Raw genomic sequence first — 16,762 nt, forward strand, 5'->3', positions numbered from 1 at the left:
ATAAAAGTTATTAAAACCTTATTACGTTAAAAATGAATTCAGAAAGTTTTGTGTTATCGTCATAAATTGACACATAAAAAATATATAAACACTCTGTAGAGATCTCGGGCGTTAGTCATTAAATCGGGGAAGTCAACGCGCGAATATGTTCGTGCGAGCACAGGAACTTTCTGTCGCGTCTGATGTTTTCGCTATTAAATACAGTATTTTACAAAATATTCTACATTTTTCATAAAATATGATATATCATAGTACGCGTTATCCATACATACATGTAGTGTAGCGTCATGTCTCGCGAATGATTGTGACGCCATGCGTTTCCTCGATTTAATTTTTCTTCTCCATTTTCTGTATGTCCTCGTCATGTGACATAATTTTAAGCAACATTATCGAATTCCTCGCTTCAAAAATTATAAGAATGTTTCCTTTACTTTTTCTGAGGTGGAGTGCTATTCTGTACACGCTTACCGATAGTTGCAGGTGTCGTTATATGTCTTGCGCAGATATTTTATATGATAAAGAAGCTGTGCACGACACACATAACGACACCAACAACTATCAGTAGACGTGTACAGAATAGGGTCCTTGGCAAAAACATGCCTTTTCGTAACATCCTTCTTTGTTTTTCCCTGCAGTTCCTATTGCCTGTGTTTTTCAATTGTGCATTAGGCTTAAAGCACAATTAAAAAACATCAGGAACAAGGAATAAAAAATGTTAATCTTGTCAGAAATTGTGTACATATACACAACTCTCTAAAACTTTCAGAGTGAATCTCACTCTGAAAAGTGAAGTCTCACTCTTGAAGATTGAAAATTTAGCTACTCTTTGTCAAGATTGACTCAGTTTTCACTCTTTAGAATGAGATTTGACTTCAAAAAATTTAGAGAACAGAATACACGTTTTTTTTACAAGTTGAAATTTACTCAGTGGAACACAGATTGACACATGTTCAATTTAGCTACGACTGTTCCGGTTATTGTTTCAGATTTTACTTTAGAAATTAGTTATTCCTGCACGCGTGTTTATTAAATACAAGTACGAAAAACACGGTTGTTAAAAAGTTTTGTCAGTTTACGATTGCTGGCAGGGCCACCCTGGGTGCTCTATTCTTCGACTCTGCACGAAATAATATTGGTATACGTATTCCGATTTGTCTCCCTCGTGTGTAGGTCACGCGACAAAAATCCGCTCTCAGTTGCATCTGAAGGGAATACAACGGTACCATATTTAAACAGAAATATATTAGCGTGCCGCAGTGGAACCGACGTTACAAATTGTAGTTTAAAGTCACTACCCTACATTCTCTCTCTTTTCCGAAATAATAAACTCGCAGTCCCGCGCAATCTTCGCAAGCCATTTTATGAGGCTAGAATTCTAGGCGCATAAAGAGTGTACTGTACGGCGTCGTGGAATTTACACGCTGGTAAACACGAGGACACGAAAAATATAGAATATATTTCATTTGCGTGTAGTAGTATTTATCGCACACCATCCGCATACACTTATCGTTTCCCTTCGTTCCCGTTTTTCCCTCCGACTCACACCCTTACTCCCTCTCTGCTCGCTACCTTCCCTGATAATTCCACCGGGGGTTCAGCATAATGCTTTTTTTCACCCCGCACTGCGACAGCCTCTAATATCTGTACGCAGCCTTCCCGCCCCGAGTGATGTGAATTTTTCCCGGAAACGACTTTCCATTCGACCGCATGAATCCACAAGGTATCCCCCAAGGCGCCCACTCGCGAATTATTCGAGTACCCGGGGTAATTCCGTTGGGAATCGTATTGCATAATGTTAAGAAAACGCGGTAAAAGCGCCCGCTACGTTTCTTCGATACGCTTCTATTATATATCCGGTAATAGCACCTCTTCATTATTACAACATTCTTTCTTACCCCTCTCTCTTTTATCTGCTTTGTCAATGTAATTCAAATATCTTCTTTTTCCGAGAGAGGTCTATACGAACATTTGCATCTGAGAACGCGCGCGTATTTTTCAGTATTTTCATAAAATTTCCAAAAACCATTATCAACGAAGAAAGGAAATGTTTGAAGAAAATTGTGATAAGCGTTTCGAGGCGTGCTTCTTTAAATAACTGCAACGATTCGAGATATCCCGTATTCGCTATCGGAAAATACGTCAACGACAGTTAAACTCGCGTGAAGTGAAGCTCGGGCGTTATCGACCTAAGTTGGGGGCTCTCGGTAACTTCCGTGTACGCCACGGGAACAAGTGGAAACGCATTCCGTGCATAACAAAAAGTAAGGCACCGGGAATGAGAGAAAGAGAGAGAGAGGGAGAGAGAGAAAGGGACATCCCGGAATGCAGCGCAACCACCTCCGACGCTTGGAAACTTGGTACCGCGACGTCCTACGTTTCCAGCGAACGCGACGCACTCACGGACGCCGGGATTGTTCCTGGCAAGTAGGATTTAAGTAAGTTCTTAACGAGCGTCTGGTCGCTGTTATCTAGCAAGCCGGAGTGGCGCTAATACGGTCGCGTTCGTCCATTCCGACCCGATAGACTCGACTCGGATAGACCACCGCGCTCGGGCAGCAGCCGGCTGGCTTATCAGATCGCCGAAATAGAGTTTTAGATTAGATTCAGAGACCGGTTCGCGGACGCCTCGGCCGGCCTGTGCATAAGGACTTTTTAATGCATTCGCTGTTAAGAACTCGATTCAAACTCCCTAAACGAGTTACGGCAAACTTCTTCTCTCTCTTTTGCGCGCGTAGCCGCGGACGGCCGCCTTTAGATCGTTTCTTTCTTTTTATCGGACGATCTCGCGTTTCCTGTTCTCTTTCTCTCCGTGTGTTACCTCCTACTCTCCGTGTTTCTCCGTAAAAAAAAAGAAGCACCGGAAGCCATCGCGAATCAACTGGCCGTTGTCGCTGATTCCGAGGCTATTAAGGTCTTTCGGCGCGAGATGTACCCGCTTGTTAAAAGGCCAGTGAGTTTATCTCCGATAAATCGCTGACTAAAAAGTCGACAAGCCAATAATGTCACAATGAAATTTCAACTTCTAGTCGAAATAAGCTACAAAGTTCCATTAAAATAATATTTGCATTAACGAATTTATATTTTCAAATTGTTAAATAAACTGTATTGTAACGTTTGAACTTCCGTGGTACGCATATCATGACAATAAATTTTGTATTTAATTTAATACTTGAGACAAGTGTTTATAAGGAATCAAGTAATTATAAGTTTTACATCAAATTTTTTGTCTACATTAAATTTGAACTATTTTTATACGCTTATCTGATAAGCTACAATTATAAATACAGTTAGTATAATAATTTTAAGCATTTCTCTTTGAATAAAAAAAAATTATGCCTTCGTTATTGCATAATAACTTGTACATTAACACAATTTTAAATTTGTCGCATTGCTACACGCAAAACTCGTTTTTATCGTATATGCATATCCTTAGAAACAGCGATCGATTTCCATTTCTACGAAGAAACGCTTCGCTTCGTCGAAACGCATTTCTAAAAGGCGAGTTCGAAACGTCGACGATTCAAATTTAGCGTTAAAAATGAGTTCATATCATGGGAAAGGATTTCCTGCCGTTCCTGATCTGTTTGCCAGTAAAGAGCTCGATCATGTCCTGTAAATGCAGCAGGATTGGCCGTTGACATTCTGCATTTTACAGATCTAAAATATAGCTGGCGGTTATTCTGTATTGCAGCGTAACATATTTGTACGCATTAGGGAAAGCACGGGTTTTCGATATTACAAAACGTCCTCTGATAACGGATTGTACAGCGATTCATGTGAAACGTTTGTCAAACGTGCCGCATATTCGTTTTGATTCCCGCTCGTGCGATATTTCTTTTCGCCACCATATTTGCTCTCCACGATTATTAAACGCACCAACGATTTTTCGCTAAAATTAAAATTGATATTGAATTCTGTGGAATGTCAATCCTCATCGAGAGAACACAATCGCGTCATACTAAAATATCAGGATTATTTATAAAAGTTATTGAGAATTTAGAATTATAATTATATAAAAATCTAATGTTACTAAATTTAAATTATCATAAATTATTTTCTATGTAAAAATGTTTAATACATTTTACGCTATAAAATATTTTTGAAAAAGAATGAAAGAAAACACGAAGAATATAAAAAAATAATTTTAGATGTATTTATCGAAGAATCATTTGTACTTCCTTCTCGTTAAATAATTTCTGTCAACGACTGAAATCAATTAGAAATTCATCTTCGTCAGACTTGAATGGTAAACTGCACGCGACAAAAACAGAGCGACGGCCCCGTCGCTGTCTCGATCGGATAAGGCCCGAACGCATTTCGCCTCGGGACGTCGCGATCCATTTCCTGCGCGTAGCTTAAACGCTGCCGATCTCCGCTGTGACCTTATTTCGCAAAGACGAAGCAGGAAGCGGAGTAGGAGGAGTAGGAGGAAGAGAAGGGGAGAAAAGAAGAATAACAAAGAGAGAGAGAGAGAGAGAAGCGCAAGTTCGCGTGCCCTTCGCCAAGTCGTGACACGACAGAGCGACCGGGAGTCGTTCAATGTTCATACCGAGACGATCCCGTCACCTCGTCGGTCGTCACGATTCCACCAAGGCTCTTTGACGATCAGGCAGGAAAAAGATTGAAGAGTGACGAGGCGAAGCCATGAAAGAGGAACTCGAAAACACTCGGCCATTGATATAACGAACGTGACCGCCGCGCCTCCGACACTATTATTCGCACCTCGAGAAAGGCACGAGTGCCGTCCCACGCGTCCGTAGCTCCGGTCGCGATAAATCGACGTTAAGTCGAAATTACGATCGTATCGGTCGGTTGGTAGCGACGGTGCGTGCCCGAGCAAACCGTGCAGGGCTTATAAGTCCCGTTTGGGCCACCATCTGGACCGGCCGGACGATCGCACGTCGCGTACCGTACACGTACGCTCTTGTATTGATGATAATTGCGCGTCGACGAGACCATTCGTCCGCTTTTTCTTTTCACGTGAGCTCCGTTGCCCCTCGAACGGCGGATGTGTCATATTCCGTTTTATTTTGTATGATATAAGTGAGCGAGGTTGGCTGTGAGTTTTGTTATAATGCTGCAAAATAAGTAATCTCTTGAAAGATTAAATGAAATAGGTTTTTTTCTTTCTTATATATGTATATATATTTTTTCTATTGAAAAATACTTTTAGGAAATCTTTTGTAATTAAGCTTGAAAATTAATTATTATCTTCTTTTATTTTTCGATATTTTTTGTTTATTACGAAAGTTATAATTATTAATGCAATATTAATTATAATAATAATAAAAAATTAATCTTACAAAAGCTTTTGAGATATAATACTTTTTAAATAAATTTTTTATGTTTGCAAAAATTGTAGAGGAAACACTTTCTAATAACTTTGACAGTTTATGGGATAGATCTTTATCTATATAGTTCTTATAAAGTAGCTTTGCAACTTTTCACTCAGCACTTTGCGTTTTCCATCCTTCATGTCTGTTAATTATATGATTTATATATCCTTATTAAATGGTTATTATTTAAAATTATTTATCGCTTTCAGAAATATTTGCTTGTGGAAATTATTTCGATTATTATCTTGCATATATTAGATAATATGTAATATAAAATAGACAACCTGTTAAAATCTATATTAAATTAATGTTATGGATAAGAGGGAAAATAAAAAAAAGTTTAATTAAAATACATTGCTATAATTGTCGTTTATGTAATTCACCTCAATAATTGATCGCTATCAACTCTGCGATATGTGATACTTGCAATATAAATCAAGTATAGACGTTTCGTATATAAATATCATATATTTGTCAAACTTACTGTTTAATTAATAAACATGACCGCGCACCGATATGTTGTATGTCAATATATAAGTGTCGCGTTATGATTTTACAAACTCGTGAGATAAAGTTCAAGCCTTTCACGTTCAATCATTTCGTCACAGTTGTTCTGTAAACTATCTGTGGAACACTGTATACATGTAATATGATATTTTTTAATCGAAAATAAGTTTGAAAGCCAATTGAAAATTATTTTTATTATCTAATAAATTACTATCTAATAAATTCTACGCGAATCTAAGATATTATCTAATAAATTTTTATTAGAAAAAATACTGTCTTCAATTGCTGCAGAAGTTTTTTGTTTTCTCTAAATTTTTTTACCAAAAATATTAACTACAAGTTACGAGAAAAAAAAAGTTAACAAAGCCATGTTATATTGGCCGAATAATTCAGAAATAAATCCTTTTTTAGTATTTAAAAGCACTAAAAAAACTTTCTTATGCGCTTATGTCGCATGCACGTCGTGTACAGTGTCACTTATGCTAATTTCAAAACCTTTTGAATCCCGACGTAGGGTTCCGAGGGTACGAATTGTTCCTACGGATCTTCGTGTCAGCGTCTCGTCACTGTCACGAGGGATTAAAATCCGGTTTTCAATTCATGCTGCACCCTGCCAATGAAAATAATAACGTTGGGCGCGCGCACGACGTGTTTGGCGCACATGCGACACGGTGAGCGTATTGTAGGCCGAGCGCGATATATTCGTCATTGGTAGAATGACGCGCGCACTTTCGTTCGCTTTGTGTCGCCAATTTGCCATAGGACAAATACGGCGCTTGCCGTATCACTGTCGATTTAATTGCAATTTCCCAAAACGCGAGTGAAAATTGCCCACCCGGATTCACATTCGAGCCCTCAGGGACAGAAATGACGCTTCTTCCCTCAAGCCGAAAGCGCATTACCCCGCTTCACTAGTACACCGTTTTGCGTGATAAACGAATATTAACGTTTCAAATACTAAACGAGGGCATAAATGTGTTTTAATTTTAATATCGCTATTTACATTGTACACATATAATTATATATTGCGTATATTTTAATATGTCTATTAACGTGTTTAGTTGTGGAATTGTTAATGTGACTTGATTACCGATAATGGTATAAATATTGACAGATATTATACATAAAAGTTCTATAGATATTGTATACAATAATAAATAAAATATGAAATAATATTTATTTAATATATATAATTTATACGTATACGTGTATAAATATTTTCTGTCTCTCTTTCTTTTGCTATCTATTTATATATCTACGCATCTATTTGATAAGACATGGGGGGGGGAGATTACATTTCAGTAAATAAAATAAAAATTTCTAAGATAATAATACAAGCTTTAAATTTTTTATATTTTATATGACATTTAAAATAAATAGAATACATCTCGTTTAATAAAAAAAATATAAATGATTGTTTTTTTTTCTTTTATGGAACGTTTGGTTTGTATCTCCGACATATTTTCAACGAACTTTATGTGCTGTACAATTAACGGACCAAAATACATAGACTATGCACAGAGAATTCATAATTACCGAGAATGCCGATTGAAATTTCACTTGCTGTATAAAGAGTTAAATGCAGCCGAATTCGACTGCTCTTCAGTAAATATACGCTGTACATTGTACAGTTTTGAAATCATTTTAATTGCACACGCACTCAGTTGCGTACGATTGTTATTGGTCAATAATCATCATCAGCAAGCTTACATAACGCTGTCATATATCGATCGATATTTTCGGCAATTATGAATTCTGTATATGCGCTATTGTATAGTCTATTACATATTTTGATTTGTTAATCGTTGAGTACATAAAGTTCAGGGAAAATATGTCGGAGATACAAGTCAAATGTTGCACAAAAGAAGAAAAACAGTCATTTATATTTTTTATTAAACAAAATATTCCATTTAATTTAAACGATATTTTTAATTGTTGTAAATTTTAAAGGAAACAATAGAGGTAATTGGATCCCGCATTGCGTATCAAAATTTTATCAAAATTTGAAATTGTACGTTATTCATAAAATAATAATAATAATAATAGTATCAAGCCATGTGAAGATCGCAATTCCACATTAGTTGAACGCGGCAAGCGTTGTTATAAACAGCGTCATTATCGTTCTCATGAATGCCAAACAGCGTTAAACCATCACGAAAATGCAGCATTAGCGCAGTAGCGTTGCATTTATTAAAAATGGCTGAATTTATTAAAAATTTATTAAAAATCTCTTTTATTATCTTTAACGTAATATGAGTATTCCAATTTGAAAGATGTTATAAAAATTGTCTAGTCTAAACTTTTAAACACTTGGAAATAAAACTTACTATATTATTAATATGCAGTTTATATTCCATATACGCAAGTTATACGATCCTTTTTCCTCTTTACTTTTTTTCTCGTAAATTTATATGCCATTCCACGAAGTACCATCCGATATATAATCACAAACATGGTTATTTCCTCAAAAGAGAGTTCGTTAGTTCAACAGCGAACAGTATGCGGATACGAAGATTAAAAGACGGCACGTTTCTTGTAACATCGTAAATGAATAGAGGTCCTAAAAAAGAGTTTCGTGTATAATTTGTGTCGTAAAATTTATAACCGAAGACAGTTACAAATTTTACGACAAGTAATTTAACTGACCATTTTAAAAAGCAGTTTGTTAGCATGCAGTAAAAGAAGATGTTCACAAATATATTAGTCATCTGTTATGTTGGCAAGAATAACATAAAAGGGAAAGAAAATTTTTAGTTCTAAAATATTATATATTTTCTGCTAAAATATTTAGATAAGGGACTAATTTATTAGTAATTAGTATACGTATATGCAATATCAATTAGTTTTTAATTTTTTGCTAAAAATTAAGTTATAAAATAAATGTTAAATTTAATACATTGGAATATTGTTTTTGTATTTTCTATTTATTTATTATAAGGGAGAAAAAAGAACTCTTTATTCATTACATCAGGACTCTGAAAACGTATTCACTTTGTGAAAATTTATTAAATATATAAAACGATTTTAATTACTTGTTAAATGTTATTACATAAAACATAAATTATATTATATGTATATGATGTCTCCATTAATTTGTATATCGAAATCAATGAAGCATTTGTAAGAGGATACTTGCGCCATCTTTCCATTGAATAACGTACTTTTTCCAAACTTGAGCATGTGAAATATCATTATTAGATTATTGATTAGGTAATATACATATCACATAATTTTATTAATAATGATCAAGATAATTTTGCATTTTTTAATTTTAATTTTATTTATAACAAAAATGTTTAAGAGTAAACGTGCCCATGTTTTAGAATTTTTAGATAGAACCCGTTTACTAGCGCCTCTATGTGCACAAAGCATGCATGTTGAACTATGTAGCCACAGATATTTCAAGCGGATAACACACCCATGGTCTTCGATTTTATTTTATATTACGTATATATTGTTCGATTCTATTCTATGCTAAAAAAACTGACATAAATTAAGCCTAAAAAAGGTATTAAAAATGTAAAAAAAACGTCAATTATATTTTTAACAGTACATACTTCTATGCAAAATATGTATAAAAAATGGAATAAATCGAATATAATGCTATTGCTTTATTAAAAAGATGTACAAGCAGTTTGAACTTTTTATAGGCAGTTTCGTTTTAAATCGAATATAATTACGATAAAAACTTTGGCTAAATTTGGAATTTTCTTATACAAATTAAAATTTTTTATTTATGAATTCTAATAAAGTGTAATTTGGTAAAAAAAACAGATAACCAATCTTGGCTCTCTACTATTCCCTCTCTCTTCAGTAATAAAGAATCAGAGCGTTTATTGAGCTGTTTTATCTGCTGAACGTAATCAATTTATATTAACAGCTATGAAATATTGAAATTCATATTCGTATTGTAAAATAAATAAACACCGAATATTCTGTTTCTTACAGTTCAATGAATGGATTATCGCACACTTTACGTTTTATTTTGCAAACTCGTTCTCAACGATTAATTTCATTCGATTAAGAGTGCTTTGGAATGGAAATATATTTTATAACTTGTATTCTAATTCGACGAATATGCAATTCGATTAATATTTATATAAATATGTAATAGTAAATTTTATAATAAACTAATATTAAATTTTACATGTGATTCATTTTAAATTCTTTTTTCAAATAAAATTTTCAATTATTTGTCAAATATTCAATTTAAAAAAAATTATCAAATTTAATATCTATATAATAGAAGAATAAAATTTATATCCATTTTGATAAATCCTTGTGCAAATTAATTTATTATTAAAGTTTCTAATATTATCTAAGAAGAATAAAATTGCGTAATTAATTTAAGAAATCAAGAATTGTGATTTTAATTTTAAAGCAATTGGTGTCTTAATATTATAATTAATTTTTTTAAATTTATTTTTAATAAAATTTATTATTAATATATATAATTTAATATTACACGTTTATACATGTATCAATTAAATAGCATATTTATTCAAATTAAAATACAAGTTGTAAGTTTCATCAGAGAGAAACCTCTGGTTTCATTTAACCTTTATAAAAGAATATTATTGATTTTGCAAAAAAACAATTGAAAAAAATTAAAAAATCACTAAAATTGAATATTATACATTATTTGATTAAATATTATATACTAAACCAATAGTTTTTTTTACTATTTTAATAGTACTTTTCCACAAAGGAAGAACTTATTCAATCAAATAAAAAAACCATATTATCTCAATCACTATTGAGAAAATCAGCGTACAAAGTATATGATAATAATCCGTTTATGAAAATGTAAAGAAAGGAATATTCACTTACATTAATATTCACTGTAAGTACTGCTAAGTACGACAAACATTAAACGATTGGCACGCTGCATGCATTTATTACTTGTGCTGTGTACGTATGTACGCACGTGAGAAACGAAGTTGGTGACTGCGATCGTATTATCCATGATGGAAGACATGATGGGTGCATTCTTACGCATATATTTCTAACAGCCAATGAGAACATGATATCATTTATTATAGTTGCATTTAGTATGTTATAAATTGCATTATATACGCATAAAACACTAAAATTATTAAAGATATACATGCAAACAAAAATATGTATTAACGATAAATTTATATTTAAAAAAACAGTATATAAATGATATTGATGATAGAACAATAATGTACAATATCAGTTATTAAATTATTTAATTAATATTATTAAGATCTATATACATGTTTCATTTGTTGAGTGTAACAGTATATATGTATATATATATATATATATACATATATATTTCTTGTACATATGTAAAAGATATTTCCAAATTTCTGTTACATTGCAAGTACGTTATCATTTAAGTTATATTACAAAAATATTTTTGAGTATGTATTATAGTTGTTCAGCATGTAATATACTACTGTATAATAAATACAATTATACTCCTCTCTAAGTAGCACTTACTCAGCCTTACAGTTTTCGGTTAAAGTTTCGAAATGCGTTATTGAATAATTCTCTCGAAAGTATAAAAACGATCGAAACTGTGCACAGCCTTAAGACATTTGTGAGCATTGTGTTATGGAATTTATAATAACACGATGATGACCGAAACATATTTATCAAGAAATATTCACAGCGACTGTTGGTAAGGCAGATTGCGATATTAACATTGCCATGCCTTATACAGACTGAGTTGCGTGAATACATTTTGCATTGCGTATTTTCGAAAATTGTCCAAACGTAAATCAATGTTAAAGTTGAAACTCCACGTGGATCATTTAGAATTCATTTTAGTATTAAGCCTTGAAATGAAGTCCGTTGCTTGATTGTCTCCTTTCCGATGCTCCAATGCATGAATGATGTCCGTATCTTTAAATTAATATAAAATTATATTTTATAGGTCATTTACATGAACAATAATTAATAGGATATTTATACTTATACAAATATTTAATAAATATATGAGTCCGTTTTCAGAACACGCTTATAACAATATTAGCGCACATTTAACATATAGTTTATGTTACATGCTATAGAATTTCGAAAACAAAAGCGCATATTTATCTACTGAAACATATTCTGAATACGGGCCATATTCTGTATTATCTTTAAATTAAGAAATTAAGTTGTACACTGAAAGAAAAGACTGGCTGAATATGACATAGCATTTTTAATTGATTGCAACAGCCAATTTTTGGTTGCGTTAGTCTATCGAAATCTTATACTGACATTACGGATAGGCAACCAAAAATTGGCTGCTGCAACTAATTAAAAATACTATGCTATATTTTACCATTTAATTTACTGCAGCAGCCAATCTTTTCTTTTAGCGTAAGAACATGATATTATTATTATTACTAAAAGTGTAACCCGATAATTTTCTGAAACATAATAAAAGCTTATTTATTATTTGATATTATTATTACTTACTTTTTTTGGTTGGACGAGAAAGTTTTAAATGAATTTGATCTAAAATTGCGAAGCTAGTTTCTGGTTCAGTGTCAGGAATCTCATTAAATGATAGGAAAGCTTCAGCCATAAATCTTGATCTAAGAAAGTCCTTGTCTTTTAATTCAAATGCCACTATAGCGTTTTCTACAGCTCTTTGTTCCGGAGTAAGAGGACTGTAAATGTTAGAATTATTTCATAGTATTTTATTCTATTTACTATTTTTATTTTATATCTGTAATAATTTTAAACAATAATAATTGCTACATTACTAACATGTTAAACGTTTCATCAAAAAGGGGAAACTGCGTTTCCTTCTGCACATGCGTCTTAGGCGTTTTAATTTCGGCAAATTTCTCCTCAGGTAGTAATCTGATCTTCACGTAGGAATCGCATTTACCTGTAGTAGACATAGAAAAATCATATTTTTTGTATAACGCGATTTATAACATTTGAAGAAACCCACTGTGAAACTATTCATGCACGGTGATGATGATTATCAATGTTGACGCAATACATATATTCTTATCAGTAAGGTTCATTAATGCAAATTTAATTATGTAAAAATAATTGAACTTAATTAAAAATGTAAATTATATTTTCTAGATATATGATAATAATAATAATTTTAGAGAACCTCATAGATAAGAAATTACAAATAATCAACGTAAACAATATTCCATGACAATCTCCAATCTTTTTGGTTCAGGAAGACCACTTTGTTCATTAGAAACTATTTTTCTACTTTTATAAAACGTCAAAATTTGTTCGTGCCATGCATTCCCAAAATGCTATTTTCGCGATAGCAAGCAATATAGAGAATTATATAAGACTGATGAGGAAGAATTCCATTTTGTATTCTACACTTTTACATACTTGTCTTCCCTTCTTTGACTTTTTGTTTAGATTTTGAATGCAGTTTACGCTCGAGAGTAGACAGCTTGCTTATAAAATGGCCTATAAAATCGAAAAAAAATTGTCATTCTTCCTTCTAAATTTCGCAATTTTTTTACCAGCGATTGAGTTTATCAGAACTGATACCTATCATATTTTCCACCATAAAAACACATAAATGTTTTATTTATTATTACGGTTAATTAGCTTGTGTGAAATATCTGTTTCGTATTATTTAATTTAATTTACTTGTATCACCCCAGAACTTCTACTTATCAGATAATATCTTCTTCTCGTAACTGTAAAACTTCATCTTGTGTTTATTTAAGTTATTTATTAATTTTCATCTAACAACCTTTTTATTGTTTTTGCAAACATTAATTTTATACGATACGAGTACGTAAAAAAATTCTGTTAACTTTTTATATTTTATTATAAAAACTTTTAATTTGCTCACCATTGCTATCCATACATCGGAGATTTCTGGCATTTAGAATCTGGATGTTCAACGAATTATCAACAAAATATGCTTTGATGCTGACAAGACCGTAAACAGGTTCTTCTATTTTCTTCTGTTCCTCCATGCGTTCTTGATGATAACGATGTATGAGCTCAGCAGTCTCGAGTCCATGTAATTGTAAGAGACGTTCTATTTTCTCCAAAACCTGGATGTTTGCTGTTTCATCAGCACCGAGATTAAAGAATCGAATAAGCGTGTGAAGAGTTTTATGCAAATTCGAGTAAAATGCTGGTGGTCGTCGTTTCTGTAAGCAATAATTTTATTATTTTATGAAATAATTGAAACTTTTTGTAATAAGCAAAGAATGTGATTGTGTTCTTAAGTGATTGTGTGCATTTACCTCTAAATTAGTGTTGACTAGATCATATAACGTTTGTGATATGATTTCCCAAATCACATGGAGAACTCTGTTAAAGTTATCCTCGTTGAGATTATCATGCAAAATTGCTAGATTACTGTCTAAATACTGTAGCAGACGATCCATCGCGTTGCTGGTTGTGTCAATTAATTCGGCACCCTCCATGAAATATCTGAAAACGCAAGCAAATTATTTATTAGGATATTTTAAAACGTAAATAAATTTAAAAAAATTAGTTGCCTATACCTTTTATAAAATTTCTTATAAATTGTTATAAATTAATGGTAATTTAACTGAAAGAAAATGACACATTTTTAATTACATTTACGTACCTATTCATTGCAGGAGCCATTTTGTTAGCTACAACTTCCAACAACTCTATAATCTTGTTCTTCACAGTATCTGTGGCATTGTTAATGATAAGCTGAAGAGTCTGTCGACAACGATCAGCCTCTTCATAAGTCTTATGCTCTCCTAAAGCATCTATAATATCCTGTAATCCCAAGTCCTGAGCCAGTGGTGCAATCGATGTTCTGATATAATCGATATTATTAATAGCAAAGCACCAGGCCGTCGATATTGTAAATCTTTTTTCATACACGCTACTCTGCGAAAGTTGTTCTAGTTCTGTTGTTATCTCCGCTTTTGCTGCCATTTTATCAGCATATACCATGGAACACTTACAAATATCCTAGAAAATAATTATTTTATTATAAATATATATATATTGCTTAAAATCTTTAATATAATTTCAATTTTATCTATTTACCTATAATACCACAATTTTATTTACCTATATACCACAATTTTCTTATTAACGACAATACACACTATACGTTAATTATAACTTAAATACGTCAGAATTTTCAAACTTACATCAATAATTCTTGCTATGAACGTATAAGAACCTTCAACATCGGGCCACGCTAACTGCGTCCAAAAAACTTTAATTTGATAAAACGTTGTTAACGTGTCTACAGCGCTTGAACTATACTGAACGCTACTGTCAACTGCTTGCAAAGTATCAATTTCGACTGCTCTATCGATGCGTTTAAGTGCTTTATACACTGCGATTTCCAGCCAATGCGCGATACCGCCCTTAAACCAATCGTAATAATTCTGTATTTTCATATTCTCTAGTTGTCCTTCGGCGCAAAGTACCTGGCCAAGTCTGTAAATTGTGTGTAGAAATAAGTGAAATGTTTAAAATTGGCGAAATGTTTAAATGCTTAAATAGATAAATTTGTCAGAATCATGTAAACTCACGTAGCATATCTTTGAAGTATAAGATAAAGCTCGAATAGAGTCGTGCCTAGGCTTAATTCCGCATTATCAGTACTATCAACTTCAATTCGTTTCAATCTGGCACACACGTCCTTTATAATGATCATGCACATATCACTGAGTCTCTTTTCATACGCAATATACATCATTCTTGCATATGGAATATTAATTTTCCTAAAATTTGTAATTAATACTTACATATTGTTTATTGAATAATTATACTCTGCGAACATATAATATCTTATAGGACAGATCGACTTACTTTATGAATATTTTGTCATAATAATCAATAGCTCTCTGTAAATCTGCTCTAATCAGTTGAATTACTTTAATATAATACCTAAGCGCGTCTTCATCAGACTCTGTTTCAGGCGAATTATTGCTTAATATATGTTCAAACCTAGAACATAATGTGTATACTTATTGTTAGTATAGCTTATTATAGCAAAAGAATAAAAGATGTTAAATTTATGCTTTGTTTCGCTTACCATTCAGTGCAACTTTGTGTAATAGTGTATTCTAAACCTTGGAGTATGTCTATTTTCAAATTTTCAGCTTCAGAAAACCAAAAATACATTTTGACGGGAAAGAAGTCAATATCTTCAGGAATTTTCAAAGAGGATATAGATGACAATACCCTAAAATTATCAAAATTTTTTTAAGAATTTGATTTCAACGATTCAAAGCATTCCTTTCTATATCATTAAGACATCCTCATTATATTATATAATCACATGTTGTAAAGCCATTAAAATTGCAAGAATATAATTTATAAGTAATTACCTTAAGATGGAAGTTAATTGTATTATCGTATTTTGGTTTCCTAAAATCAATTTTCTAATTTTTCGTATGGTGTTTAGGCATGAAAATACAATTTTCTTTGTGGCTTTCCAAAAGAGTTTTGTTTCATCAACAGAGAACAGACCACTGTCCATTGGTCTAAGCAAATTGATTATAAGTTCATTGAAAATTGTGAAACTTAATGGATGCTCCTCATGGATTCTTGCGTATTCGATCCATTGTGCCAGAGCGAGATTTCTGGCTAGTAAGCCACGTTGCGCACTATGTTGAAGAATGAGCGCTTCGGCTGGTCCCGACCAACGACCACACCAACAATATTTTTCAATTTTTTCTGTTTCAATCTCATGAAGTAGTAGCACTCTAAGCAGATGTCGGTGTTCTTGTGCGGCTACTTGTGCATTATGTTCTGCACTGAAGGCCAATCGGAGCTTTACAACGCCACGACGTTTGGACTTATTTTTCTTGTCTAGAGCGTACCACATAGTATGACCCGTTGTAGGTATATCCTAAATGAATATAAACAAAACATATATTTAATATATTTATTTAATATTAAAAAAATTAATACAATGTTAATATTAGGTGTTAAACTTAATTCCTGCCATTTTT

The 16,762-nt window shown here is 32.5% G+C and overlaps 1 protein-coding gene across 5 annotated transcripts in view; it reads right to left on the reverse strand.

Moving 5' to 3' along the window:
• Positions 1 to 11,182: 11,182 nt before the first annotated feature.
• The window catches only part of stac (C2 and C2B_Munc13-like domain-containing protein staccato), a 21,846-nt gene continuing 16,266 nt past the window's right edge, over positions 11,183 to 16,762 (reverse strand). For 4 of the 5 annotated variants that reach the window (XM_018519216.1, XM_018519213.1, XM_018519215.1 and 1 more), the window contains 12 exons: positions 16,136 to 16,659; positions 15,841 to 15,990; positions 15,615 to 15,752; positions 15,335 to 15,526; positions 14,945 to 15,239; positions 14,401 to 14,759; positions 14,051 to 14,240; positions 13,648 to 13,954; positions 13,173 to 13,253; positions 12,573 to 12,696; positions 12,279 to 12,472; positions 11,183 to 11,717 (listed from right to left, as the gene is read on the reverse strand). In XM_018519216.1, coding sequence (XP_018374718.1) covers positions 11,623 to 11,717; positions 12,279 to 12,472; positions 12,573 to 12,696; positions 13,173 to 13,253; positions 13,648 to 13,954; positions 14,051 to 14,240; positions 14,401 to 14,759; positions 14,945 to 15,239; positions 15,335 to 15,526; positions 15,615 to 15,752; positions 15,841 to 15,990; positions 16,136 to 16,659 — 2,649 coding nt within the window. In that variant the 3' untranslated portion in view covers positions 11,183 to 11,622. The remainder of the gene's footprint in view (positions 11,718 to 12,278; positions 12,473 to 12,572; positions 12,697 to 13,172; positions 13,254 to 13,647; positions 13,955 to 14,050; positions 14,241 to 14,400; positions 14,760 to 14,944; positions 15,240 to 15,334; positions 15,527 to 15,614; positions 15,753 to 15,840; positions 15,991 to 16,135; positions 16,660 to 16,762) is intronic. The other variant, XM_018519214.1, reaches the window with a different exon arrangement.

This window comes from Trachymyrmex cornetzi, unplaced genomic scaffold (genome assembly GCF_001594075.2).
Source record: "Trachymyrmex cornetzi isolate Tcor2-1 unplaced genomic scaffold, Tcor1.1 scaffold82, whole genome shotgun sequence".
NCBI lineage: Eukaryota > Metazoa > Arthropoda > Insecta > Hymenoptera > Formicidae > Trachymyrmex > Trachymyrmex cornetzi.